This window comes from Panthera tigris, chromosome A2 (genome assembly GCF_018350195.1).
Source record: "Panthera tigris isolate Pti1 chromosome A2, P.tigris_Pti1_mat1.1, whole genome shotgun sequence".
NCBI classification, from domain to species: Eukaryota; Metazoa; Chordata; class Mammalia; order Carnivora; family Felidae; genus Panthera; species Panthera tigris.
Genome location: NC_056661.1, coordinates 160838177 through 160864537, shown reverse-complemented (window position 1 = coordinate 160864537; position 26361 = coordinate 160838177). Strand labels below are relative to the sequence as shown.

General features: G+C 48.9%; 2 protein-coding genes across 5 annotated transcripts in view; both read right to left on the bottom strand.

The window, feature by feature from the left end:
* Positions 1-15577, bottom strand: part of ZNF862 (zinc finger protein 862) — a 37457-nt gene extending 21880 nt beyond the window's left edge. The window contains exons 1-4 of one of the 4 annotated variants that reach the window (XM_042974954.1): positions 15351-15577; positions 5500-5611; positions 3658-3762; positions 907-1604 (exon numbers count right to left, since the gene is read on the bottom strand). In XM_042974954.1, the coding sequence (XP_042830888.1) occupies positions 907-1604; positions 3658-3762; positions 5500-5611; positions 15351-15374 (939 nt within the window). In that variant the 5' untranslated portion in view covers positions 15375-15577. Of the gene's footprint in view, positions 1-906; positions 1605-3657; positions 3763-4977; positions 5029-5499; positions 5612-5776; positions 6097-15350 lie in introns of those variants that run through there. The other 3 variants (XM_042974950.1, XM_007090914.2, XM_042974956.1) reach the window with 3 other exon arrangements.
* A 5691-nt stretch (positions 15578-21268) lies between these two features.
* The window catches only part of SSPOP, a 56801-nt gene continuing 51708 nt past the window's right edge, over positions 21269-26361 (bottom strand). Inside the window, exons 97-105 of the mRNA XM_042977227.1 lie at positions 26182-26309; positions 25941-26083; positions 25760-25806; positions 24757-24974; positions 24360-24455; positions 24168-24228; positions 23749-23879; positions 22042-22192; positions 21269-21426 (exon numbers count right to left, since the gene is read on the bottom strand). Coding sequence (XP_042833161.1) covers positions 21404-21426; positions 22042-22192; positions 23749-23879; positions 24168-24228; positions 24360-24455; positions 24757-24974; positions 25760-25806; positions 25941-26083; positions 26182-26309 — 998 coding nt within the window. The 3' untranslated portion in view covers positions 21269-21403. The remainder of the gene's footprint in view (positions 21427-22041; positions 22193-23748; positions 23880-24167; positions 24229-24359; positions 24456-24756; positions 24975-25759; positions 25807-25940; positions 26084-26181; positions 26310-26361) is intronic.

Here is a 26361-nt window from a genome sequence, read left to right as displayed (position 1 = left end):
GCTTTTCCAGATTCTGGAAAAACCCACGCTTACTAACTTTAGCTGGGCCCTTCTCATGTTAGGGACGAGGAACATCTGAGCTATTCTCGTTGGAAGTAGAGGGGTACTCCAAATGACTTCTAGTAAAATCCTGCTCGCGTGAAATCGCTGAGAAATGGCAAAGGACCCCGTAACTCAAAAACTCCAATGAACGCAGTTTCCTTGCGGCCAACTTTGCAAAGAGCTAGAGACCGACTGAGTGCCCGCAAGGTGAGAGCCAGAGAGGTTCGGGACCTGCCGGTGCGCAGGGGGTGGGAGGGAGTGCCAGCTGGCAGCCACGCTCTGGCACAGGTGGACCGTGGCCACGTCAGTCCCCCTGACGCTGTTTCCTCCCAAAAAGACGAGTTTAATCCGACCCACTCCACCGGCCTTAGGGCAGCATCAAAACCCTTACATAAGAGAACGGGCGTGGAGAGATTTTGCAGTTTCAAAGGGCTACCTGATTCCAAAGTCAAAGCTGAAAAACTTTTAGAAGTTAAGTATTTAAGAGTTCTGTGGTTGTTTTGTGGTCGTGTATTATCTTCTTGAGTTCTGAGACTGTTTAGGATTCTGGATAAAGATCAGTGTTCTGAATTTAGATGTTCCCTTTATATCAGGAGTTAGAATGTTCTGTCCCACTAATTATGTTTTGTTGTCTGCAAAAGGAAATGAGAACAACAGGGGTGCTGTCTTAAATACATGAGATAATACACGTAGAGCACATAAAATAATGCCTACTACGTTATCAGCACGTTAGGTTATGATAACAGTATAACGTTAGCAGCAGGCGTAGCTACTATAATCTCCCCATCATCGTCATGCAAAATATGTTGTTCTTAGTACAGAATCCTTCCCCTGGAGACACAGCAATCATTACAAACACATTACCTGGCCGCAGGGTTCGGCAGCGTCATTACACAAAATGTTAACATTTGAGGCAGTGTAGATACCATCAGCAATTTCTTTTTGCCTCAATTCAGAAATGCAGTCGAGATACAATGCAGGAATTGTTGCATCCTCTCTCGGGTCCTCCAGTTCAGCTCTGGAGCCGGGCAGGAGCTGGGCCATGTTCTCATAGGCTCCCAGAGGCCCTGGGGGGTACAATATAGGATAATCTGCCGTGAAGAGGTGCTCCGGGCTGGCCAGAACATCTCCGGATTCATCTCGGATGCTCTGGAGACGGGCTGCCCAGATGGGGTCCCGTGCTGCCAAGGCATTGACGCAGAACAGGTGAGCTTTGCTCTTGGCGTGGTATTTGAGCGTCTCTACCTTGAATGGTCCTGTGTAACCTTCGATTAATCTTGACCGTTTGTCCCTGACAGACGGGTATTCTCGGCAGGCAGAGCAGAAGAGAGCCGTCTGCTCCTCGTTCATGACCAACCACGGGAACTGCACAAACCAAGACTTCTGGATAGACCGGGGTTTCAAGGGTTTTTTGCTTTTGCCTGTACAGTCTCCCTCAGTGTTGCCAGGCTCCGTGCTGAAGTGGGAAAGGCAGGCTTTCTTCTGAGGCGGCAGGTACGGTCCGGCTTCTGCGGCCGGACTCCGCCCGTCCCCTTCTTCCACGCAGCCCATCTGGTTTTTCCCTTTAGAGAAAAGAGACCAGTGGAATTTGGTCTGAGGTCCTGTAGTTAGAGCCACTGCCACCCATGAAGCCTCTCGGTGTATCAAACACGAAAGCTGGAAGTCACACCCAAGAGTGACACAGGCTCTACTTGGAATTTTCTTCCAGACCCTCAGTGCCCCAGGGCCCACCTCAGCTGACCCAGAAGAAAACCAGAGGGGCTTTAAGCAACTCCCCCTTTTTTTTTAATTTAAATTTTGGCTTGGCCAAAAAGACCTCTGCAATTTCATCTTTGCAACCCAAGATACGGGCACAATCTTCAGAAGTTCAAGCTTATTTATGGATAAGAACGCAAACTGATAAAATGTCAGTTAATGAAGATATTAAAGCCAAACCCTGCAACTCTGTCCTCAGCAGGAACCCCCTTCCATGGTGCCCTGGCACACAGACGTCTGCACTCCGCTCGCGCATCTTTGGAACCAGGGAACGACCAACCTCCTGGGTAGTTTTTGTCCCCAGAGTTTGCCTTAAACCACGATCCATTTGTAAGTACTTTCCACCCAGGGGTGCTATGTCAGCCCTCCAGAGAAACACAAGCCCTCTCCCACACCACAGCCCTTCCAAGAGGCGAAAACTCTCATCAACTCACACAGATCTTCTTCCTCAGGCTAAACTAGAAGTTTCTTTATTCACGCCTTAGTTGAAACGCAACTTATAGCTTTCGCAGCTCTAACTCCCCTCGAGCCATTTCTTGTGAATAAGCACAGATGCCCAGTGGCCAAGGACTCCATGGTACTTGCCCCAGGCCAACAGTCCAGTCTACACACCCGGAGCTCACCCAGAAGCACGAAGCGGCTAATGAAGAGTAAGCAGGCTCAAAAGAAAGAGCCAAGCATTGGAAAACAAAATAAAACAAACTGGTATCTGTGAAGTCTCGGGCTCCCTGTGGTCCATCTGAGACAGATCGTGAGGGAGAGTAGACTCCTGTGATTCGACTCCCGGAACAGCTTGTTCCGCCTCCCTTTTCTCCGGCACTGGGGGCTGGGTAACTCAACCACCTCATACAATGACACGATGTCACCTGGCCTGACTCTAGCCAAGCCAGTCCCTCAACAGGACGGGCTTATCAAAGGAGAAGAGCCAAAATAAATCCTAGAACTTAGCAGACATCTGTCCATTCACTCAGTGATTACTTAATGTGCAACTGCTATGTGCCAGGCATTGTTCTTAGCACTGGGAATACAGGAGTCAGTAAGACAAAGTCATGCCATCGTGGAACTTAGAATATATAACTGCAAATCAACATATACTCTCAGGCAGAAATAAAGAGAGGGCCACCTGGGTGGCTCAGTCGGTTAAGCATCCGACTTGGGCTCAGATCATGACCTCACGGGTCGTGGGTTCGAGCCCCGCATCAGGCTGTGTGCTGACAGCTCAGAGCCTGGAGCCTGCTTCAGATTCTGTGTCTCCCTCTTCTCTCTCTGCGCACCCCCCTCCCGCTCGTGCTCTGTGTCTCCCTCTCTCAAAAATAAACATTAAAAACATAAAAAAACATTATAAACAATAAAAAAACATTAAAACAATAAAACATTAAAAAACATAAAAAATAAACATTAAAACATTTAAAAACAATAAACATAAAAAAAAAAAAAAAACCCGCCTGGGTGGCTTGGTCACTTAGGCGGTTAGGCATCTGACTTTGGCTCAGGTCATGATCTTGCAGTCCGTGAGTTGGAGCCTGTGCAGACGGCTCAGAGCCTGGAGCCTGCTTCGGATTCTGCATCTCCCTCTCTCTCTGCCCCTCCCCATTCATGCTCGGTCTCTCTCTGTCTCTCAAAAATGAATAAATGTTTAAAAAAAAATTTTTTTTTAACATTAAGAAATGGTTTTAAAAAAATAAAGAGAATGTTGGAGAATGATGTGTATATGTCAGATACACTGGGGAAGGACAGCATTCTCATGTGAGCTGGAGGACAGCAGGGAGAGGCCAGGGATAAGACAGGAGTCCTGGTGCCCAGCTTTCTGCCCCCTCTCTCCAGCTAAGTACCCCTCCTCCCATGCGGGTCCACACTCACCTGGATGGTGGCTCAGGACATTCCTCTGGCCCTGGGCACTGCCCACCCATGGCTCTGGCCCTCGCTCAAACTTGTAGAACAGTTCTGGGTTGGCAATAGTTGGTCCTGAGTCAGGAACAGAGAGAAGCACTTATGAAGTCTTAGATCCCGGTCACAACGTTAAGGAAGGGTCTGTCTGGGACCTCCCCCTCCACACTGTAAGATAATTGGTCAAGGGCACAGGTAGGAATCTTGATACTTCAGCATGGTGGTTTGGAAACTCAGATATCCATGAGGCTCCTAAAAGAATGGGGGACTAAGTGAATGCAGTGAGGGGCACAGTGTCCCTCTTTGAGGCTAAAAGGGTTTGAAAACTACTCCTGGTTCAGAACAGAGACTCACAAACCCAAATGCTGAGAGGGGCCTGGCCAACAACGTAACGAGGAAAGCAGGCCGGGTGGGGAGGCTGTGGCCACCCGTGTGGGGGTACAGCTGCCGCTCCCCTCGGGGAACGCAGGGTCAGCGCTGCCAGGCTGTACCGCTTTTCAAGAGAAACCAGAAATCATAATTCCATGTAAAAACTCCCCATGGTGAAATATTAACAAATTAAATATTGTAAAGGAACCACCTGGCAGGCTCAGTGAGAAGAGCACGCGGCTCTTGATCTCAGGGTCATGAGTTTGAGCCCCACGTTGGGTCTAGAGATTACTTACGTAACCTTAAAAAAATTAGGGGCACCTGGGGGGCTCAGTCGGTTAAGCATCCGACTTCGGCCCAGGTCATGATCTCGCGGTCCGGGAGTTCGAGCCCCGCGTCGGGCTCTGTGCTGACGGTTCAGAGCCTGGAGCCTGTTTCGGATTCTGTGTCTCCCTCTCTCTCTGACCCTCCCCCGTTCATGCTCTGTCTCTCTCTGTCTCAAAAATAAATAAATGTTAAAAAAAAAAAAAACTTAAAAAAATAAAAAATATTGTAGAGAAACCAAGCAAAAGTGATGAAAGCAGAATAAAGGCCCGTGAGCCGTGACTCTGCAACTTTTGGTTTAAAAGAACCCGCAGTTTTCAAACTGGGTTTGGCAGGCCTGGGAGAACCCACTGTAGCCCCTGCGCCCACAGAGAGCTGCCTGTGGCTCCCGCAGCCTTAGACGGGGGGGGGGGGGGGGGGGGGGCTGAGATGACAAGAAGAGAAAGGCGTGTCACATGGTCGTCCAAGTGAATTGAAAAAATAGCACATACGTTGTACACACGTGTTGAATTACAATCACGTCTGTCCGTGGCACGGAAAGTCTACCCACAGAAGCAGAGAAAGGACATTCAGAAAATAGAAAAGGTGAAATACACCTACATGGGCACGAAGTTTTAAGTGGCTTTAGCTCCTTAAGCCTCTACGACGGCCCTACGAAGGAAACCAAGACTTAAAATGTGAAAGTTGGGTCGAAGGCACGCCAGAGTCACGTGGTGGGGGCTGGGCCTGGGCCCAGATCTCCACAGGCCAGATGATGCTCCTGCTTCCAACACTTACTACCTCCAGTGTCCTGTGGGCACCTGAAACAAAATCCACCCTGCAGCTCCACCCACCACAGGCCGGGCTTCCTGCTGGCACCGTGTGACACGGTAAGGCATCAAGGTCCAGCCCTGACATGCTCCAGTTCCCCACTTCTCTTGGCCAACGTACGAGAAGGAGAGAAGGGGTGGTGCGTGAATCTTGTGCAGTTAAGTTACATAAGGGGCTGCGCAGGTGAATGGTGTAAACAGGCCTGAAAAAAAATGGTAGGATTCCAGAAAATTCTCCAGTATGGTAGAGTCGGATATGATTTGGAATGCTGACCTAGACCGAGGCGGTGGGGAAGCGAACAGGGGCCCATACCTAGTGGTGCCACCAGCTTGTCGGAACCACAGATCTCCTTCTGTTGCTGACTCAGCAGCATCCATTCCCCCTGAAGCAAGTATACAGTGATGTCATCAAAGGTCACAGGAGCCTGGAGGGAAAAATGACACCTGCTAAGCACCAATTTCCTCCTCTGATGAATCTTCCGCACCTGTGTTCACACCCCCTGAGGGCACCTGTGCTCTGGGAACCTATCAAACTAGAGGAGGGGCATCGTCAATCTACATATAAGACCTAAAGACCCCACCTCTCTCACCTCCTGGGTCCACAGGAAGGGCCACACACCGAAAGAACTGTCATGGAGAAGGCTGACTCGGTCCACTCCTCCTCGCCTGCCACAGTACCCGGTATTCTCAGCCAGTGCCTCAGCAACAACCTAGGGCACACTCTTGTGCAAAATCTTGAACATGGTAAGGAAGACGTATCTAATTTCTGGAAACAGTCGAAAGTCCTTCAGAACTATGTCTGCCGATGAAGTCAGTGATCAAGACAGGCAAAGGTTTACAGTGGAGAACTATATATCCCATGGAGCTTGTAAAATAGCTCTGTTCTATGGGGCGCCTGGGTGGCTCAGTCGGTTAAGCGGCTGACTTCGGCTCAGGTCATGATCTCGCGGTCGTGAGTTCGAGCCCCGCATCGGGCTCTGTGCTGACAGCTCAGAGCCTGGAGCCTGTTTCAGATTCTGTGTCTCCCTCTCTCTCTGCCCCTCCCCCGTTCATGCTCTGTCTCTCTCTGTCTCAAAAATAAACGTTAAAAAAAAATTTTTTTTTTAAATAGCTCTGTTCTGCCAAAAAGGGGTCCGGGGATCAGAAAATATTTTGGGGGAGCTCTGGTGTAAGATGGTAGATTGAACAAGTACACTGAATTCTGCATCCTCCCTGTCAATTGAAGACACCCTCCCTGGGGCGCCTGCATGGCTCAGTCACTTGAGCTTCCGACTGCGGCTCAGGTCATGATCTCGCGGTTCGTGAGCTCGAGCCCCGCAGAGGGCTCTGTGCCGATGGCTCCGGGGCCTGGAGCCTGCTTCGGATTCTGTGTCTCCTTTTCTCTCTGCCCCTCCCCCGCTGTGCTCTGTCTCTGTGTCTCTCAAAAATAAATAATTAAATGTAAAAAAAAAAATTTTTTTTTTAAAGACACCCTCCCTGCCAAAACGCTCCGAAAGAAAACACCCACAAGGATAGGAAACAGAACAAGGAGGGAGGTGGAGGAGACAAAAGCAATAGGATTTTGGAAACTGAAAAGTAGATGAAAAAGTAGTAACTGAGCAGACCCAAAGAAATCAAATCCTCGCCCAGCAGTGGGCAAACTGAGAAACGACCCAATTTATACCACAAAATCCAAAAAAAGTCTCAGAAACTGCAGTGCCGAGAACCTCCAGCCTGGGAGTGAAGGCAGCAAGGGTAAGACAACAAGAATGGGGGGAAAGCTGTTCGCCAAGAAATGCCTGCCCAGATTCCCCTGCAAGGCTCAGTGCTGACAAGCCCCCCCCCCCCACCTCCAGCCGCCTTCCATGGACTCTGGGCTTCCAGTTAGAATTTTGGTTTCTGACTATTAAGCGTCCGACCATTAAGCTGGACTATCAGACATCTGGAGAAAGGTTCTTGCAGATGGTGGCAGGGAGAGGAGGCAGGTTGGAACTGAGGAAATGAATGTGAGGCATGGAAAAGAAAACCTTTCCAAAACAAAACTATCATCATAGCCCCAGAGAGGGAAGAATCCGCAGCCATGCAACAAACCATTGTAAAAGAAATCATCAGAAAAGGAAATAGGCAGAAAACATTGCTCCGTTTATCCTTTTAATTTCATACCCTGAACATTTATCACTTAGTCTGATAAAGAAAATTATTAACAAAATATAAATTCCCCACCACCAAAGCAAAACAACATTTTGGGAAATAGTATCTTTGGGGTAAGTAGAAGGCCTTCCAGAGTGACAACTGTGAAGGGGACACGTTTATTTCCGTTTATGACAAGTTCTAGTACATTTGTCTAAAATTGCCTTGTAACTTTATGGTCAGATTTCGAGCAGGTGAAATATCTATTTTAACTCAATAGTCGAAGCTTCTTGAGAAAAATAATACAGATAGTTCTTATCACTCACTGTTGAGCTGTATACTTAAAAAAATAATTTGACTGCTTTTCTTATGAGTTAATACATGTTCACCGCAGAAAATTTAGACAATGAGCAGAAAAAATGTTTTAATATCACCCACAATCCCCTTACTAAAAAAGAATTACTATTGACACCTGGTATGTAAACTTACAGTCTTTCACCTATGAATATGTATGAATGAACAATTTTAAAAACAAAAATGGTTTGGAAACACAATGGTCCAAAATCTTTGCGACACAGCAAAAGCAGTTCTAAGAGGGAAGTTTATAGCAATACAGGTCTACCTCAAGAAGCAAGAAAAATCTCAATCTAATCTTATCCTTAAAGGAACTAGAAAAAGAAGAACAAACAGAGCCCAAAGGAAGGAAATAATAAAGACCAGAGTGGAAATAAATGAAATACAAAGAAAAGAAAAGATCAATGAATCTAAGAGCTGGTTCTTTAGAAAGGATAAACAACATTGATAAACCTTTGGCCAGACTCATCAAGAAAAAAAGCAAGAGGACTTAGATGAATAAAATCAGGAATGAAAGCGGAGAAATAACAATGGATACCCCAGAAACACAAAGGATTACAAGAGAATACTATGAAAAGTTATATGTCAACAATTGAACAACCTAGAAGAAATAGATAAATTCCTAGAAACATACAATCATCCAAAACTGAATCTGGAAGAAACAGAAAATTTGAACAGACTGATTGCTAGTAATTAAATTTATTCAGTAATCAAAAAAATCCCAACAAACAAAAGTCCAGGACCAAATGGCTTCACAGGTGAATTCTACTAAACATGTAAAGAATTAAAACCTATTCTTCTCAAAATTCTAAAAGACAGTAAAGGAAAAAAAAAAATTCCCAATTCTTACTGAGGCCAGCATTAACCAAAACCAGACAAGAACACTACAAAAAAAGAAACTACAGACCAATATACCTGACAAAGATGCAAAAATTCTCAAGAAATAGTAGCAAACAATTCAACAACACATTAAAAGCATCCATTCAGCACAATCAAGTGGGATTTATTCCAGTGATGCAAGGATGACTGAGTATTTGCAAATCAATCAATGTGATGCATCACATTAACAAACAGAAGGATAAAAGCCATATCATCTCAATAGATGCATTTGACATTTGACAAAATAAACATCCTTTCATGATAAAAACTAACAAAGTAGGCTTAGAGGGATCATATACCAACATAATAAAGGCCATATATGAAAAATCCACAGTTAACATCATATTTAATGATGGAAAAACTGGAAGCTTTTCCTCTAAGATCAGAAATAAGACGTAGATGTTCACTTCCACCACTTTTATTCAACATAGTACTAGAAGTCCTAGCCACAGCAATCAGACAAGCAAAAAAAAAACAAAAACAAAAACAAAAACAAAAAAAACAAAAAAAACAAAAAAACAGAAGGCATCCAAATTGGTAAGGAAGAAGTATAGCTATCACTATTTGCAGATGACATGATATTACACATAGAAAACTCTAAAGACTCCACCAAAAAGCTATTAGAACTAATAAATGAATTCTGTAAAGATGCAGAATATAAAATTAATATACAGAAATCTGTTGCATTTCTCTATACTAATAACAAAGTAGCAGAAAGAGAAATTATGAAAACAATTCCACTTACAATTGAACCAAAAAGAATAAAATGCCTAGGAATAAATTTAACCAAAGAGGTAAAAGACCTATACTCTGTAAACTATAAGACAGTGATCAAAGAAATGAAGACAACACACACACACACACACACACACACACACACACACACGGAAAGATATACCATGCTCATGGACTGAAAGAATCAATACTGTCAAAATGTCCATATTACCCAAAGCAATCTACAGATTCAATGCAATCCATATCAAAACACTAACACCACTTTTCACAGAACTAGAACAAAGAATCCTAAAATTTGTATGGAACCACAAAAGACCCAAATAGCCAAAGCAATCTTCAGAAAAAAGACCAAAGCTGGAAGTATCACAATCTCAGATTTCAAGATATACTACAAAACTGTATTAATCTAAACAGTATGGTACTGGCACAAAAACAGACACATAGATCAACAGAACAGGACAGAAAACCCAGAAATAACCCCCCTTGTATATGGTCAATTAATTTGTGACTAAGGAGGCCAGTATATACAATGGGGGAAAAGACAGACTTTTCAATAAATAGTGCTGGGAAAACTGTATAACTACATGCAAAAGAATGAAACTGGGCTACTCTCTTACACCATACACACAAAAAAAATCTCAAAGTGGCTTAAAGACCTAAATGTGAGAACTAAAACCATAAAACTCCTAACAGAAAACATAGGCAGTAATCTCTTGGACATCAACCTTAGCAACATATTTACAAGATGTCTCCTCAGGTAAGGGAAATAAAAGTAAAAACAAACTGTTGGGACTGCACCAAAATAAAAGGTTTTTGCACAGTGAAGGAAACCATCAATAAAACAAAAAGGCAACCAGTGAATGGGAGAAGATATTTGTAAATGATGTATAAGAGGTTAATATCCAAAATACATAACGAACTTACAGAACTCAACATCCTAAAAAAAAAAAAAAAAAAAACTAACTAAAAAATGAGCAGACACAGGGGTGCCTGGGTGGCTCAGTCGGTTGTGTCTGACTTTGGCTCAGGTCATAATCTCATGGCTCACAAGTTCGAGCCCTGCATCCAGCTCTGTGCTGACAGCTCAGAGCCTGGAGCCTGCTTCAGATTCTGTCTCCATCTCTCTTTCCCCCTCCCCTGCTCGCACACTGTCTGTCTCTCTCTCAGATATAAATAAACACTAAAAAAAAATTTTTTTAAATGAGCAGAGGATTTGGATAGACATTTTTCCAAAGAAGACATACAGATGGTCAACAGACACATGAAATGATGTAATCATCAGGGAAATGCAAATCAAAGAACAATGAGATATCACCTTGCACCCCAGTCAGAATGGCTAGTATCAAAAAGACAAGAAATCACAGGAGTACGTGGCTGGCTCAGTCAGTAGAGCACACAACTCTTGATCTCGGGGTTGTGAGTTCAAGCCCCACACTGGGTGTAAAGATTACTTAAAATAAAAACAAAAAAACAAGGTAAGGAATAACAAGTACTGATGAGGATATGCAGAAAAGAGAGCACTCGTGCCCTGTTTGCGATGTAAATTGTTGCAGCCATTGTGGAAAACAATACGGAGATTCCTCAAAGAGTTAAAAACAGAAATACTATATATCAGCCATATAATCAGCCACATCAATATCAGCCATAAAAAAGAATGAGATCTTGGGGAGCTTGGGTGGCTCAGTCGGTTAAGCGGCCGACTTCGGCTCAGGTCATGATCTCGCGGTCCGTGAGTTCGAGCCTCGCGTCGGGCTCTGTGCTGACAGCTCAGAGCCTGAAGCCTGTTTCAGATTCTGTGTCTTTCTCTGACCCTCCCCCATTCATGCTCTGTCTCTCTCGGTCTCAAAAATAAATAAAAGTTAAAAAAAATTAAAAAAAAAAAAAAAAGAATGAGATCTTGCCATTTGTGACAACATGGGCAGATCTAGAAGGTATTATGCTAAGTGAAATAAGTCAGACAAAAAAGACAAATAGAATATGACTTACCTAAAGTGGAATTTTAGTGGAATCTAAAAAAGAAAACAAAGTAACAAAAAACTGAAACAGACTCATAAACACAGAGAACAAACTGGTGGTTGCCAGAGGGATGGGGGGATGGCCATGGGAGAAATAGGTGAAGGGGATTAAGAGACACAAACTTCCAGGCATAAAATAAATAAGACATGGGGCTGAACAGTACGCAACGGAGAATGCTGTCAATAATATTTTTTTTTCAACTTTTTTTTAAATTTTTTTTTATTTTTGGGACAGAGAGAGACAGAGCATGAACGGGGGAGGGGCAGAGAGAGAGGGAGACACAGAATCGGAAACAGGCTCCAGGCTCCGAGCCATCAGCCCAGAGCCCGACACGGGGCTCGAACCCACGGACCGCGAGATCGTGACCTGGCTGAAGTCGGCCGCTTAACCGACTGCGCCACCCAGGCGCCCCTATAATATTTAATAATGCTGTGCAGTGGCAGATGGTAACAACACTTGCAGTGAGCACTGAGTCACGTGTAGAATTGTCCAATCACTATGTTGCATTCCTGAAACTAATAAAACATAGTATGGCAGTGGTACTTCAGTAAAAAATATTTTTTAATAGAATTGCCCTGCCAAATGTGCATGTTTGAAATAACTATTTGCACTCAAGAGTGTCTTCCAATGCAAAATGTGATTATATTTCCAAAATCCTGCTGGAGGATGCACTCCACTAAAACAAGGCAGTCAGACAGCAAAGGGGTACACATAAGATATGGTCTAAGGGGAGCCAACAGGGGGAAGGCAGAAGAGGATGCTTGAGGTTAGACCGAAGGCAGAACCCGGGGTGATTACTGTGCCCCAGGACTAGCGAGCAAGCTGTTCCAAACAGGACAGGTTGAACTTGTAACCAAGGACAAGCAAGGCTCCCTATTCACACCCACCCCTTCCCCTTTCTTCCTGAGGGAACAGGTGGGCTTCCAATGAAAGCCAATGGGCCCATCATTCAGCATCCACAAGGATGAAGGGAATGACCAGGACTGAATGCTTAGATAATAAAGAAGTATCTTCCCAACAAGAGTGATTGCCCTAACTCTGGTATCTCTCTTTTAGCCAATATTATGGCAAGAACCTTCTGATTCCAATTGATGTCCATGTAAAGAAAACACAAATCTTCAATAAAAGCAATTCTTTACCTATATATAAAGCAAAGAGTATCTCTGGATGTTCTATTTTAGTGGTTCCCTCTGTCCATACGGCAGAGCTCTGACTTAGCCCCGCACCAAGTTCCCTTGATCTGAAACTAATCCACCTTCCTAACTTGAGCTCTGTGTATTGTCCGACCTGGAATCTCTACTGCAGACAGATTAGTGCCATTGCAATCACTTAACATGTCTTGCGTCTTTCCTCCTTCTACACACCGCCTATTTCCTTGTACCTACTCATCAGGTTCCTATTCACATTCCGCCTCTTTCGCGAGGGATTCCCTAACCACGTGGTCCACGCATTTCTCTTTCTCCTGAGCAAGGAAGCCTCTGTATCTCTTATGGAGCTGGAGGTACTCAGGAAACCTATGCTGATTGGCTTATGTTATGACCTCCTTCACCATTACCTACCCCTTCCCCCCACCACTTTATATACAAAGTATTTCACAGGCTCTTAATTATTTCATTCCAAATACATTTATTAGTTGTTTCTCATGGGCTTGGTGCATGGTGATCCTAAAATATGGAAAACACTATCACTGTTGTCCAGATTAAAATCTCTTGGGAGCTGAGAGACACCAGTAAGTGTAATAATAGAACTGGGTCTAGAGAAAAGGGAGATAGGAGTGAGCACTTCCATGGACAAGGCAGAAGGGGCAGGAACCAGAAATGCTGAGGCAATAACTATACACACAATAAATACCCCTATGTGGCAGCACTAAAAATACAGTCTCCCAGAGGGCACATGGGGTGTCAGACTGCAGCGAGCTCCAGAGCATTCATAACCTCTAGCAAAAGGGATCCTGTAGCAACGCTACTTTATGAGTCATTCATTCCAAAAATACTGAGAACTTATTAAATGCCACACGCTGCTCCATTGTCCTAACTGGGGATACAACAGAGGGCAAAGTCAGCACATGTGAGAATAAATAATTGTGAGAATTTATATAGTGATAAAGGCTGGGAAGAAAATAAAACAGGATAATGGGATAGAGTGATGGCGAAAAGTCTTTGACTTCTTTCCTTTATTCCGCCAGTGACATGTAAGATACCCCCCACCCAATCCAATAGGCCAAGATCGCTGTGAACAAATATCACAAAATAGCACCAAAGGAAGATACTATTAACCGACCAAGCCACTACCTCAAGTGGACACCCAGTCTTCCAGCCTTGAGCCAAAAAAAAAAAAAGATACTCAGAATGGACCTTTAGCAGACATTGCACCCAGCCTAGTTACTGCCACTCGTGTGCAAGACATCTAAACACTGCCAGTGTTTGCAGTCGCTTTATTTCGTCTTTGGATAACCTTCTAATTTCCCAGGTTAGAAAACTGATGCATTTGGAAGGGTGAGCATCTTTTGGAGACACCCTACAATCAAGATTAGAATCAAGAGTGAAAGTTCCAGTCCCCAAGGGGGGGGTTTTCATTTAGTGGTTGGGCCTGGACGGGACATCACATTTCTCCCCTACCTCCCAAATTGTTTGCATTTTTCTCTTCTCCCATTAAATGCTAAGAAAGCCTACAACTAAACAGAATAGTTTGAGATCAACCTCAAATTGCTAATTTCAATTTCCAACAATCCTTCTTCCACATTACACTTTGCTCCCCAAACTCAGGTTTAGTTGAAACTAATCAGGGGATATTCCCTGAGGGTCCGGGCCATTTCCTTGACTACTTTGATATCCCCTACAGTGTTTATCGTGAGGCTGGCACATGGTTCACCTTCAATCTTTCTTTAGTTGGGTTCTGTTGAGCTTTGTCTCACACTGTTTACTTGGGTTGTTTCATCTGTGGAAGAGAGACTTAAGCATGGGGTAACTTCTTTTGTAACTCATTCCTTCCCAGCCTTTCCAGAAGAAGCTACAGCGTGGAAATAACCTCATTATCTTTTCTCTTTTGTCTGTGAGACAGCGCTTTCAGGCTTGTCCTAGTTATTGAAGTCAGCAACTCTCTCCCACGGAGAGCTCTTTGCGGAAAGTGGTCTCTTCATGTTTATCCTGTATTCCACCATCTAGCTCACAGTAGACCACAGACCGCATATGTTTATTAAGTGAATTTCTTTTTTAAAAGGGCTCAATACACACTTGAAAACATACGTGGAGGGAATTCCCTCTGCGCCAGAGAAGAAATAAAAATTGGCAGCAGGCTGCCAAGAACATCCAGAAAGATCTTAGTCCCAAGAGGCTGCCACGGTCTCCAAGTCAGATGCCTACAACCGAGTTGGTCTTCTGACACTGCCTCTAGCAATCCCGTCAAAGCCACTGAACTCTACCGTCAAGCACTTTTTCCCATCTTTTGTTCCAACTCACAGCCTCCTACCCCAAGCCTGACGCAAGTTTATGGAATATGCTTCTGGGCAGTGCTCGGATACTCCACGAAGTAGATAAGCCAGTAACTTTTAAGTGGGCAAGAAATATGCCGGATGCCTTCTCTTTTGCTTCTCAGCCCTTTCTTGGGAAGGGGGATCTAGTCAGGGCCAAACCTTCACCCTGCTTCTCGGTAATCCCTACCCCCCGCCTTCCACTACGGTTTTAGCCAGCCTTAAAACATGCTGGGCCTCTTCAAAACTCCCAACAGAGGTGTGGGGAAACAGGAAGCACTTCTGCATCACTACCCTGAGTCGGTCACCCACCCCAGCATCAACCGGGCGGCCACGGGGCAGAGGGCGGCTTGGCCACCGGGAGAGGGAAGGGGGGCCGAGAGGCTGCGCGGGACTCCCGCTCCTCCCCGCCACACCCGCCCGGAGAAGGCCGCCCAAGTGTGGAGAACGAGGCGGCGGGCGGGCGGGCGAGCGGGCGAGTCGTTCCCTGCAAGGATGGCTCATCTGCGGGGACTCCGCCCATACCGCCCGCCTCGCCGGAGCCCAGGTCAGGGATCTACACGGGAGGGGAGTGGGCGGCCCCAGGGCCCTTCCAGGCCTACCTTCCCCGACTCCCTGGGCTCCATGGCCCTGCTTGAGGTGGCCCGTGCTGACCCCGCCACTGCCTCCAGGCCGCCCCCTCCCCCCGCGGCCTGGCCTGAGGATGCCGCCGCCGCGACCACCTTGGGGACCGGGGCCCCCGGAGGGCAGGACGCCCCGGCGGGGAGGGCGCGCGGCCGAGAACCGGCTCCCCCACGTCGGGAGGGCGGTAGCTCTCCCGATGCCGGGAGAGGCGAGCAGCGCGGACTTAGCGCCGTGTCGGGCGAGCCGCTTTACGGCAGCCGCCAGGCCCGAGACGGCGGGGCATCACGGGAAGTGTAGTCCGGCCTAGTTAAGTGGCTCTCAAGCCGCTATTGGCTCCCGAAATGCTGGACCCTGATTGGACGCAGAACAGCTCGCTCCCTGCTCTTCCCGCCGCGCTGGAGGGTCGAAAGGTGACATCCCCACCACGCTCTCCCAGATCTTGCGTTAAAGGCAAACAGATCTCCCTGGGCTGTGAGAATGCCTGTTCTTGGGTCTGTTCCCTCGCATTTTTACGACCACTGTCAACCTTGAAGGTTTCAGACTTTATTTAATCAAGGAGGGCAATACTTTTTTTTTTTTTTTTAACATTTATTCAAAAAGCATCATTGGCTGCCTACCATGTTGCCAGGCACCGTGCAAGGTTTGGGAATACACAGCTGAATGAAACAAAACCGTGCCTTCAAGGAGCTTACAGTCTATTGGGGAAACAGACCAGAAACAGATAACTACAAAATATAGACACAAGTGCAAGGAGAGAGGTAAGCACAGGACCCTATGAAAGCACACTTTGTCACCGTTTAGAGTACAGTGGTGGGAGAATATGGGGTGCTTAGGTCAAGGATTTCCTGAGGAAGTGGCACCTGGACTAAATTAAAGAGTAGGAGTCAGCCATGAGGTGCTATGGAAGGAATTGTATAACCCCCGAATTTGTATGTAACCCCTATGTGACAATATTTTGATGTGGAGCCTTTGGGAGGTAATTAGGTTTAGATGAGATCATGAGGATGGGGCTCTCATGATGGTATTAGTGTCCTTACAAGAAGAGACACCAGAGAGCTTGCTGTCTCTCTGCCAGATGAGGAAACAGTGAGAAGACAGCTATCTCTAAGCCAGGAAGAGAGTTCCCACCATCATCTTGGCCATGATGGCATCTTGGTCTTGAACTCCCATTCTCCGGGACAGTGAGAAAATAAATGTCTGCCGTTTAAGCCACCGGGCCTATGGCATTTTGTTATGGTAGCCTGAGCTAAAATAGGAGGGGAACAAAGGTGTTAAGAGGGCAGTGGCCATAAGAAATAGCATAAATTAAGCCAGGCAGGTGAGCAAATGGTAGGTGCAGCATAAGACAGGAAGTTGTGGGAAAAGACATTGGAGAGATACTTGGGGGCTGGACATGGAGGGCATTGTATGCTACCTTAAGGAGTCTGAAATGAGCTTTAAGCGGGTGAATGGTGTGGGCCAATTTGCACTTCAGTTGGATCAGGCGTACTGCAGAGTAGAGGATGAATTTAAGGAGGAAAGAAAGAAGTCCAAGCTCTATAAAGATATACTTGCTTTCCTTTCTTCTCTCTCTCTCTCTGTTTTGTTTTTTGTTTTGTTTTGGTTTGTGAGAGAGAGAGAGCGAGTTCGAGGGCAAGTGTGAGCTGCCGCAGAGGGAGAAAGAGAATCTTGAACAGGCTCCACCCCCAGCTTGGAGCCCAAGGTGGGGCTGAGTCTCATGACCCTGAGATCATGACCTGAGCCAAAATCAAGAGTCGGACGCTTAACAGACTAAGCCACTCAGGCGCCCCTATTCTCTCATCTTCTTTAAAAGACGTCCAGGGCGTCTGGGTGGCTCAGGTTAAGCATCTGACTTTGGCTCAGGCCAAGATCTCACAGTCCGTGAGTTCGAGCCCCACGTCCGGCTCTGTGCTGACCCCTCAGAGCCTGGAACCTGCTTCGGATTCTGTGTCTCCCTCACTCTCTGCCCCTCCCCCGCTCACGCTCTCTTTCTCTCAAAAATAAATAAACATTAAAAAAAAAAAAAAGACATGAAACAGAACATCAACCGCCTCCATCTTGAGCTCATCTATACTTTCTGATTGGTTATGTTCTTCCCAGCTTTTGTCTTAACTCAGGCAAAGCATCCTGTGATGGGGACCAGAACTAGCCCCTCAAGCAGTAACAAGTGCCCCGAGCCAGCAAGACCCCACATGACTGACTTCAAGACAGCGATCGACCTTACCTTTACTGCCCACCTGCATGTACCCCCCCCAACTTTTGCCCACATTTTCCCTGTAAAACCCAGAGGTTTTGGAGATAGTCTTTGAAACACTAGTCCGCTGTCTTCCCAGCATTGGCCACACTGAAATGCACTCCTTTCTTGTTTCACCACCGCTCATCTCTCTGTCTTTGGACTTTGTCAGCAGCGAGTGACCGAACCTGGTCTGTTTGGGACCCCTGGGGCCAGATACTTTTGCACCCCGGTGCTCTGGTCACAGACATAAAATTATTTGAAGTCATTGTAACCATATATTGTTTCGTTTGTAATATATATGGATGTAATATATGTAATAATAATAGGACAAATAATAAAGTGCAAAAATCTTAAGTGTATAACTCGATGTGTTTTTACCTGTGTGCCAGGTAGCCACCGCTCAGATCAGAGACAGAAAATCTCCAGCACTCCAGAAAGCCCCCATGTGGCCCTCCCATTATGTATACATAGAGGTAAAATGACAGAAAGTAAGGCAGTGATTATTATAAAGGTGTTGGTAAAATCAACTATAAAAATGTTTTCTGTACTTTTACATATGGGTGTTTTAAGTCATAATTTGAAGTTTGGGGTTTTTAAAAATTTTTTTTTAATGTTTATTCATTTTTTGAGAGACACGTAGTGTGAGCGGGGGAGGAGCAGAGAGAGGGGGAGACACAGAATCCGAAGCAGGCTCCAGGCTCAGCTGTCAGCACAGAACCCGAGGTGGGGCTTAAACTCGTGAACCAAGAGATCATGACCTGAGCCAAAGTTGGACGCTTAACCGACCGAGCCACCCAGGCGCCTCTAAGTCATATTTCGAAGTTTTAAATAAAAAATAAAGCAGATATAGTTTATATTTAAAATTTTTTTAATGTTTTATTTTAGAGAGACAGAGAGACAGAGACAGAGTGAGAGTGGGGGAGGGGCAGAGAGAGAGGGAGACACAGAATCCAAAGCAGGCCCCAGGCTTTGAGCTGTCAGCACAGAGCCCAATGCGGGACTTGAACTCATAAACCATGAGATCACAACCTGAGCCGAAGTCACATGCCTAACCGACTGAGCCACCCAGGTGCCCCAGTTTATATTTAAAAATTTTATTAGTATATATTGCCATACTGACTGTTAAATATTTTGATTATCACCCCTGAGTAGGTCCTAAGTAACCATTTTCCATTATACGACTCTGCACTCCTGGCCATGGTTCAATGCGGGGGCCAATAAGAATACCTTTTCTAGAAATACGACGGATTTCAATCCATGTGAATGGACCTATAATATTTGACCTCAGCTCAGGCTGCCATAACAACATAGAGAAATTTGCTTCCCCACAGTTCTGGAGACTGGAAGTCCCAGATCATGGTTGGCTTCTGGTGAGACTTCTGTCTCTGGCTTATAGGTCGCACCACCTTGCTATGTGCTTATATGACCTCTTCTCTGTACTCAGGAGAGAATGAACTTTCTGGTATCTTATCTTATAGGGACACTAATCCTATCAGCCTTAACCTTAGTTACCTCTGTATAGGTCCTATTTCCAAATATAGTCACATTGGGGTTTAGGGACTCAACCTAGGAGTTTGGGGGACCACAATTCAGTTCACAGCTTTGTGTGCTTTGAGCTGGCTCCCTCTGGCAGGTGCAGTCCCTGGTAGGAGGAGTCTGTGTTACTGAGAGAAAAAAGAAATAAGACAGAAGACTCCGGGTGGCCTTCCAATCTCCAGCTCCCAGCTCAGTTATAGCTGTACCTCTCTGTATATACCTTGGAGAGCTGTATTTCTGCCCTTGAGTTATCTCTGTCTCCTTATAACAAATTCTTGTTTAGGGGTTTAAAAGTTAGAGGTGAGGGGCGCCTGGGTGGCTCAGTCGGTTAAGCTTCTGACTCTTGGTTTGGGCTCAGGTCATGATCTCATGGTTCGTGAATTTGAGCCCCATGCCGGGTTCCAAGCTGCTGGTGCAGAGCCTGCTTGGAATTCTGGCTTCCTCTCTGCCCCTCCCCCGCCTCATGCTCTCTCTAAATAAATAAATTTTTTAAAAAAATGTTTAAAGTTGGAGGGGAGGTGGTTGAGAAAGCAAGGGTTGGTGATTGAAAACGTTTTCCCATAAAAAAGTACAGAAAGACGGGGCAGTATCTGGAAGGAAGTGTGGGATCCAAATGTAAGACACAAGATCATGTTTCTATTGTTGGTGGAAAGGGAAATGATGGTTAAGCACAGGTGAGGAAAGGCAAGGAGGCAGGACCACAGGACCAAGGGCTCTTTCCAGGGGTAGGGACACTTCTAGATGACACCCCGCGGGAAGAAGGAGAAGACGGAGTCTGTGTAGACTTGTTTGGTAGATTTGCTGAGAGAATCCCCATCTGACATTATCTCAATGAGACAAGGTCATCTCATGAAAATGAAGGGGGTGGGGAAGAAGAGAAGGCATGCATAGTCAGTGCAGAAAAGAGGAAATAGAGTTTATGGGGGAACAATGTGCAGAATGGGCAAATCGAATTAAAGCCCTGTTTGAGGTTTGTGATTACAAATTGAAGGCAAAAACAGACTATCTGCAAAATTCTGTCTGGAAGCAGAAACTTGGGCAGATGTTTGAGTTGGAGGATTGCCAGGTATGGAGTATGAATGGCAATAGAAAAGCAAGGTGGGGGGCCTCAGTTGGTTAAACATCCGGCTCTTAATCTCAGCTCCAGTCACGATCTCATGGTTTGTGGGATCGAGCCCCCCATCGGGCTCTGCACTGACAGCTCCAAGCCTGCTTGGGATCTGTCTCCCCCTCTCTCTCTGCCCCTCCCCTGCTCTCTCTCTCTCTCTCTCTCTCTCAAAATAAATCAATTTAAAAAGATAGTTTAAAAAAGAAAATCAAGGGATTTAATGGTACTTGCATTGGAGTGATTTATAATGACAGGTGGTTCTCAATTCCAGCTAGGTGCACATAGAATTACCCATGAGGCTTCCAAAGAATCTGATTTAAAGGGTTCAGGATGGGGCCCGAGCACTGGTAGGATCTCAAAAGCTCCCCGGGTGCTTCTAATGTGCAGTTGGTGCTGAGGATGACCATGCAGACCATGAATCCTGAGGGGGAGACAGGAGAGAGCTAATGAAAAGTGAGAACCCGGTGGGCTCAATGAATCTGAAATAAATGATAGCGGTGGGGTACCAGAGCAAGTAAACTGGAATGATAGGAAGTCATGATCCGTAAGTAAATATTTGGAAGTGTTTGAAAATATCTGAGTGGTGAAGGGAAAGGTCATTGGAGGTGAGGGGGTGAGAACTGAATGGATTATCCACACGGACACCGAGTGTCCGTGACAAGGAGTATGACCCATGAGCCGAACTCTTCTCTGGATGACAGGGAATGGCATCTGGAAGCAGGAGAGGGTGGCGTAGGTGGGCAGCACCAACTACAACCAGCAACGTATAGGAAGAGGGCTCTTTGCAGGAGGAAGAGGCAGAACCGGGCAGCAGAAACCGGGAACCAGAGAACTCCAGACTTTATATTCAACCTGCTGAAGTGCAAACCGAGGCCTGCCCGGTTCACCAGCATGGCAGATTAACAGAAGTCTCCTGGAGGCAGTCCTTGTGCAGGTCAAGGCCGGGGCTCAGACCCACCCTGCCTCCCTCTCTTTTCTGGTCCCCAGACGCAGACTCTGCACACAAGCTTGCTGCTGATGTCACTTTATTTGGGATATGCTGGTACCAGGGCATGGAGTGGACGGGTGGGCACGGGAGGAGGGGGTCGGTGCCTCTGGGCCCGGTGATCGCACGAGGGGTGGTGGCTGGGCAGCCTCATCCAGCGGGACCGTCAGTGCTTTGAGAAATCACCTCCTGGAGGACAGATAAGGGGGAGATGCACTGGCACAGAGGCAGTGGTCAGGCCGGGAAGGGGTGCGGCTAGAGGGGGAGCAGTGGAGCAAACTGGCAGGAGAGAAGCCCCGCCAGGAAGAAGCCCCGCCAGGAAGAAGCCCAGAGAAAGGCGTGCTTTTGCCCTGCGCTCCACCCAGGCGCTGTGAGCGCCCCTGCACCTGTTTCTCTCTCACCTGCCACAAAGTGGCCTCAGGGACCTATCAAGAACCAGGCACCTGGCAGGCGCTTCACACATGCGCTCCCACCAAGCCCCCCCACCGCCAAAAGCCTGTGCACAGTCAGCCAGGTCTCGAAGCTGAGGTCACGGATGCTCAGCAAGGAAGGAAACAGATGAGCTGGGAGGAAGCAGCTGTGACTGACTCCAAACACCCAAGCTTGCGCTGGATTGGAGACGAAGCCAACAAGCAAGCCAAGACGGGGAACGAAGAGGGTCAGAAGGGGTCAAGAAGGATGAATCCCACGAGGGCCTGAGCTTCGGGAAACGGGGCGCCTTTCGGAAGGCCCGGCCCCGCCCCTGCAAGTGTCCAGCCTAGGTCCCCGGCCCTCCCACCCCAGCCCCGCCCCGCCCAGACCCACCCTGGCAGGCGCTGCACTGGCAGCTGCGGATGGCCGGCAGCACCACGGGCTCCGCGTGGCCGTCGGGACAGCGCAGGTGCAGGACCCGCACGGGGTTCTCGGGGTCCAGGCTGTAGCTGCAGCAGTCGCACTGGCTCTGCAGGTAAGGCTCCTGCGGGAGGGCGTGGCTGAGCTGGGGAGGGGCCACGCGAGTTTGCCCGAGCCACCTCCCTTCGCTCTCTTGGCCTTCCCATCCGGGGTACGGCCAGGGCCCAACACTCCTGGCCAAGCAGGGCAGCGGGGTAGGGAAGGGATGTGTCGCCATCAAGCTCTCGTTTCCCCAAGAAGCCCACCTCCTTCACTGTAAGCCCCAGCCATCTGAGCTCGCACCCGCACGGTAAGAATGCTTTTAACTGCTCATCACTGCCTCCTGGCAGCAGGGGAGAGATACGGCCCTACCCCAAGGGGCTTGTTTACCATCCCCTTGGGCGGATCTAATACTTTCTGACGCTGCAAGGTGGGAAGCTCTAAACTGCACAATTGTGACCCTAAGTGCAAAGTGAGTTCTCACTCCAGACCCCTCCTGCTATTCGATTATATAGTAACTACGTGTCACCGAATATTTGATTTAACTTCTGTATAATTCCATTGCAATTTTACTTTTGAAATAGGCACTATATTCAACAGCACCAAGTTACAAAAGATTCAGTTAAAAAAAAAAACCCTCTGGGGATGAAGAGTACAGCATAGGGAGTATAGTTAATAACACAATACCACTGAATGGCGACTACACTTATTGTGGGGAGCGCAGTGTAATTTACAGAATTGTGGAATTGCTATGTGTGCGCCTGAAACTAACACTGCATGTCAATTATACTTCAGTAAAAACAAATCTCCATCTGATTTCTATCCCGCTATCACTCACTTTTCCTCCCCAGGGGAGGAAAAAAAATGTCTTAACCACTCTCCTTTCCTATGTTTTAACAAATCCAAATACTGTTTGGGAATGGTCTGGGAATACCAGGAGGTACTGGGAGCACCCAGGGGAGCAGAGAGTGGCCAAGCGTTGAGGACTAGGTAGGAAAGCACCTCTGTCTTCCAGGAATAGATGACCCAGGTGGGTCGAGACAGGAGGGAATGGCCACACCATCGGTGAGCTGAGGCAGGGCCAGGACCCTCCCAGGCTAGAACTGGAGCCACAGCTCTCCAGGCTCAGGATGGGGGAAGTCAGGGTGGGCACAGAGCCCCTGACAAGGTCTGCACATGGAGCAGGGCTGGGCCTTCTGGGTCCAAGGAGAGCACGCACAGGGCAGAGGTCTTCTGGGACGTGCTCATAATATGCCTTGCCAGGAATGTCTGGGACAATGCTGTGTGTAAATGGTCTGTTCTAAAGAACTTGTCCTCGCTATATAACGGGCTGTGATTTCAGAGCCTAACTTAGGTCCTTTGTGCCTTTCTTGCTGATGTCCTGGGAAGCCCGCAGCACAGGGTGGAGGCCTGGAGTAGGCTTGGGGCCCAAGCCCCGCTGAGGGTGACAGGGCCAAGCAGCAGGTGCAGGCCACCACCTTGGTGAAAACTCGCCCCTGGCTCTGAGCCTTGCCCCTTTGAGATCAACCGAGTCCCTCGTGTCCCCTGGGCATTGCCCAGGCCTAGGCTGGCCGCAGCAGTCCCTCAGGGGTGCAGGCTGACCTGACTCTCCTGGACCTGCACGGCAGCCCCCTCGCTCACCTCAGGCATGACGCTGATGCTGGACGGGCAGTGCCCACTGCAGTAGCTCACTTCCACCTGGTCCAGGTAGCAGGCGCCCTTGGTGATGTTGCGCAGCTCCGTGAGATGCCGGCAGGAGGCTGCCTGCCCCTCTGTGGGAAGAAGGTGAGCACAGGAGGCGGGAGCAGGGCAGAGAGAAAGGGCCTCGATGAGGGGACTCTGTGTACAGGGGACACTGTGGACCTGAGGGGCACCTGAGGCTGTTGGGTCAGCGGTGGCCAGGTGCCATGATGCAGCACTGGGCGTCACCACTCTGCTGATCCCCATGGTAGGCAGCACTGGGGACGGCAGGCCCCCTAGGGTGGGCACGGGAGCAGTTTGGGAGAAGGGCCCAGAGCAGGGAGAGGCATGGCGGGAAGTACCCCAGGTCCCCGGCATACCCGGAGCCTCTCGGCGGCAAGTGGGACAGCAGCTCCCTGGTTCCTGCACGGTCACCTCGCCCTGCAGAGGGAGTGGTCCCCAGCGCTCTCAGGAGGATGACCCCAGGGCCCCAGCACTGTCTGCTCAAGGCCCTAAGACCAGCCTCTGGGGAGGGACCCAGGAAGGAGGGCAGCAGCGCTGCAGGTGGGTACCTGGGCACAGGTGAGGAGGGGGCAGTGCTGGGTGCAGACACTCCTCCCACGGAGGCAGCGGCAGCTCTCACAGGCCTCCTGCCATTCGGATCCAGGCTGGGGAGAGGGGGGAACCCTCCCGTCCATCTCTACCCATCTCTGCCAGTTAGACTTTTCTATACTACACCCACCCCCCATCCCTGAAACCAGTCAGGACAGGGGCCAGAGACCAAAGTCAGGGACAAGAGTCTCGGGAGGGAGGTGGGCTGATGGGGCCTGGAGACTGTCCCCGTGTGATGGGTGATGGCTGATGGCCGAGCTGTCTGCTGCTGCAGATCCTGGCACAGGGGGAGGAGCCAGTGGAGGGGGGCGGGGGTGGGGGAGGGCTGGGTGGCCCGGAGGGGCTGCGGTGTCTCACCGGGTGGGGACGCCCATGGTGCCAGCACTCGCAGCGGTCTGCGGGCACGCAGGGGCCCGCCTGGCTACGGAAGTGTCCGTGCTGGCACACACAGCCTGGGGCCTGCCCCGCACCGCAGCTGCCCTGGGTCTCCGTGGCATTGGGCTCCCGGCACGTCCGCTCGCAGGGCCCTGGCTCCCCAGGGGCCACCTGCTGCCACATTTCCCCAGAGGGGCACTCTGCCAGGGAAGACCCCACCACCACCACCACCACTCAGGTCAGCCCTGGGTCCGGCCTCGATTCTCCCCCCTCCCACGTCAGACACCCCTAGAGTCCCTCCTGCCTTCCCAGCGCTGTCCACTCGGCTGGCTCTGGGCCTCTGGACCTCCAAACACACCCGTCTGCTCTTATCCACCTTCCAAATACTAACGGGGCCTAACTCGAGTCTGGCCTTCTCCAGGAAGCCTCCCCTGACCAGTCCTGTCCACCCTGACCTCTCCATCCGTGGCACCGATTTTCAGTCCTGTGGGTGCAGTCTGCTGGTCAGTGAGCCAGAAACTGTCTCCTGTCCCTACCTGTTCCGGTGGGTGAGCTGGCCCTCAGCAGCCAGACTGGGGCTGCTCAGGACTCACCAGGCCTGTGTGCCTCTGAATCCACACAGAGCCCAGTGTGCCCGAACTGGGCACCTGTGAGCCCTTAGCAAACGCCTGTTGACTTCGATCAGATGGGGGTAAAATAGCACAGGGCAGATGGCACCTGCCTGGGCACTGCCAGATAAGGGTCCTACTTTAGCTCACCCTCAGCCTTTGCTTCCTCCTCTGCAGGGAAAGACCCTCCACTTCCTGCATCACTCACAGCCGTGTGCTCACAGGAATGCCCCCAACCCCAGTGGGGACAGAGCAAGGAAGGGGCTTCTTGGGAGAGACAGCTTTGCCTAGGGCAGGCAGCGCCCTCTGCCCTCATCGGGGTCAACCCCACCCTGGCTTTGGAAGGACCAGCAGGGGCCTAGACAGCCACATCTCACCACGACAGTCAGCTGGGGAGCAGTTGAAGGCTCCATCTTGGCAGATACTGGGAAGACAGAAGCACGTGTTCGGACGCCTCCAGTGCCCTCCTCCCCACCCCCATTCTCAGCAACGCTGCCCTCCACCCCCTCCCTGCCCTAGCTCCCTCCTCCCCCTGTCCCCCCTGCCCGCGGCCCTCACCAGTGCGTGCAGTTCTGGGTGAGCACAGTTCCTGGGGGAAGCTCCCGGGCCTGTTCTTCAAGAGTCAAGGTAAGGCCCCAGGGCAGAGAGATCTGGGTGCAGGGGCACGCCGCAGGGGGCACGCACGTGCCATTGTGGAGCAGCTGCGGCGGGAAGGCGCGGGCTCAGTTCTACTCACACCGCACTTCTCTGCCCCCCACCTGCCTGCCCCCCCATATGGCAGTCAGGGCACTGTCCGTACCTGCTCTCCGGGGCAGCCACAGCCGAGCCGGCAGGGTTCCTGCACACAGAGGACACCAGGCTGCAGATGCGAGCAGAGGCGTGGGCACGAAGCGGCACAGGCACTGGGCACCTGGCCAGGCGGGCACTCTGGGGGCAGCGCACAGACGGTGAGGTGGAGTACCAGGGAGGGGACCGCCTC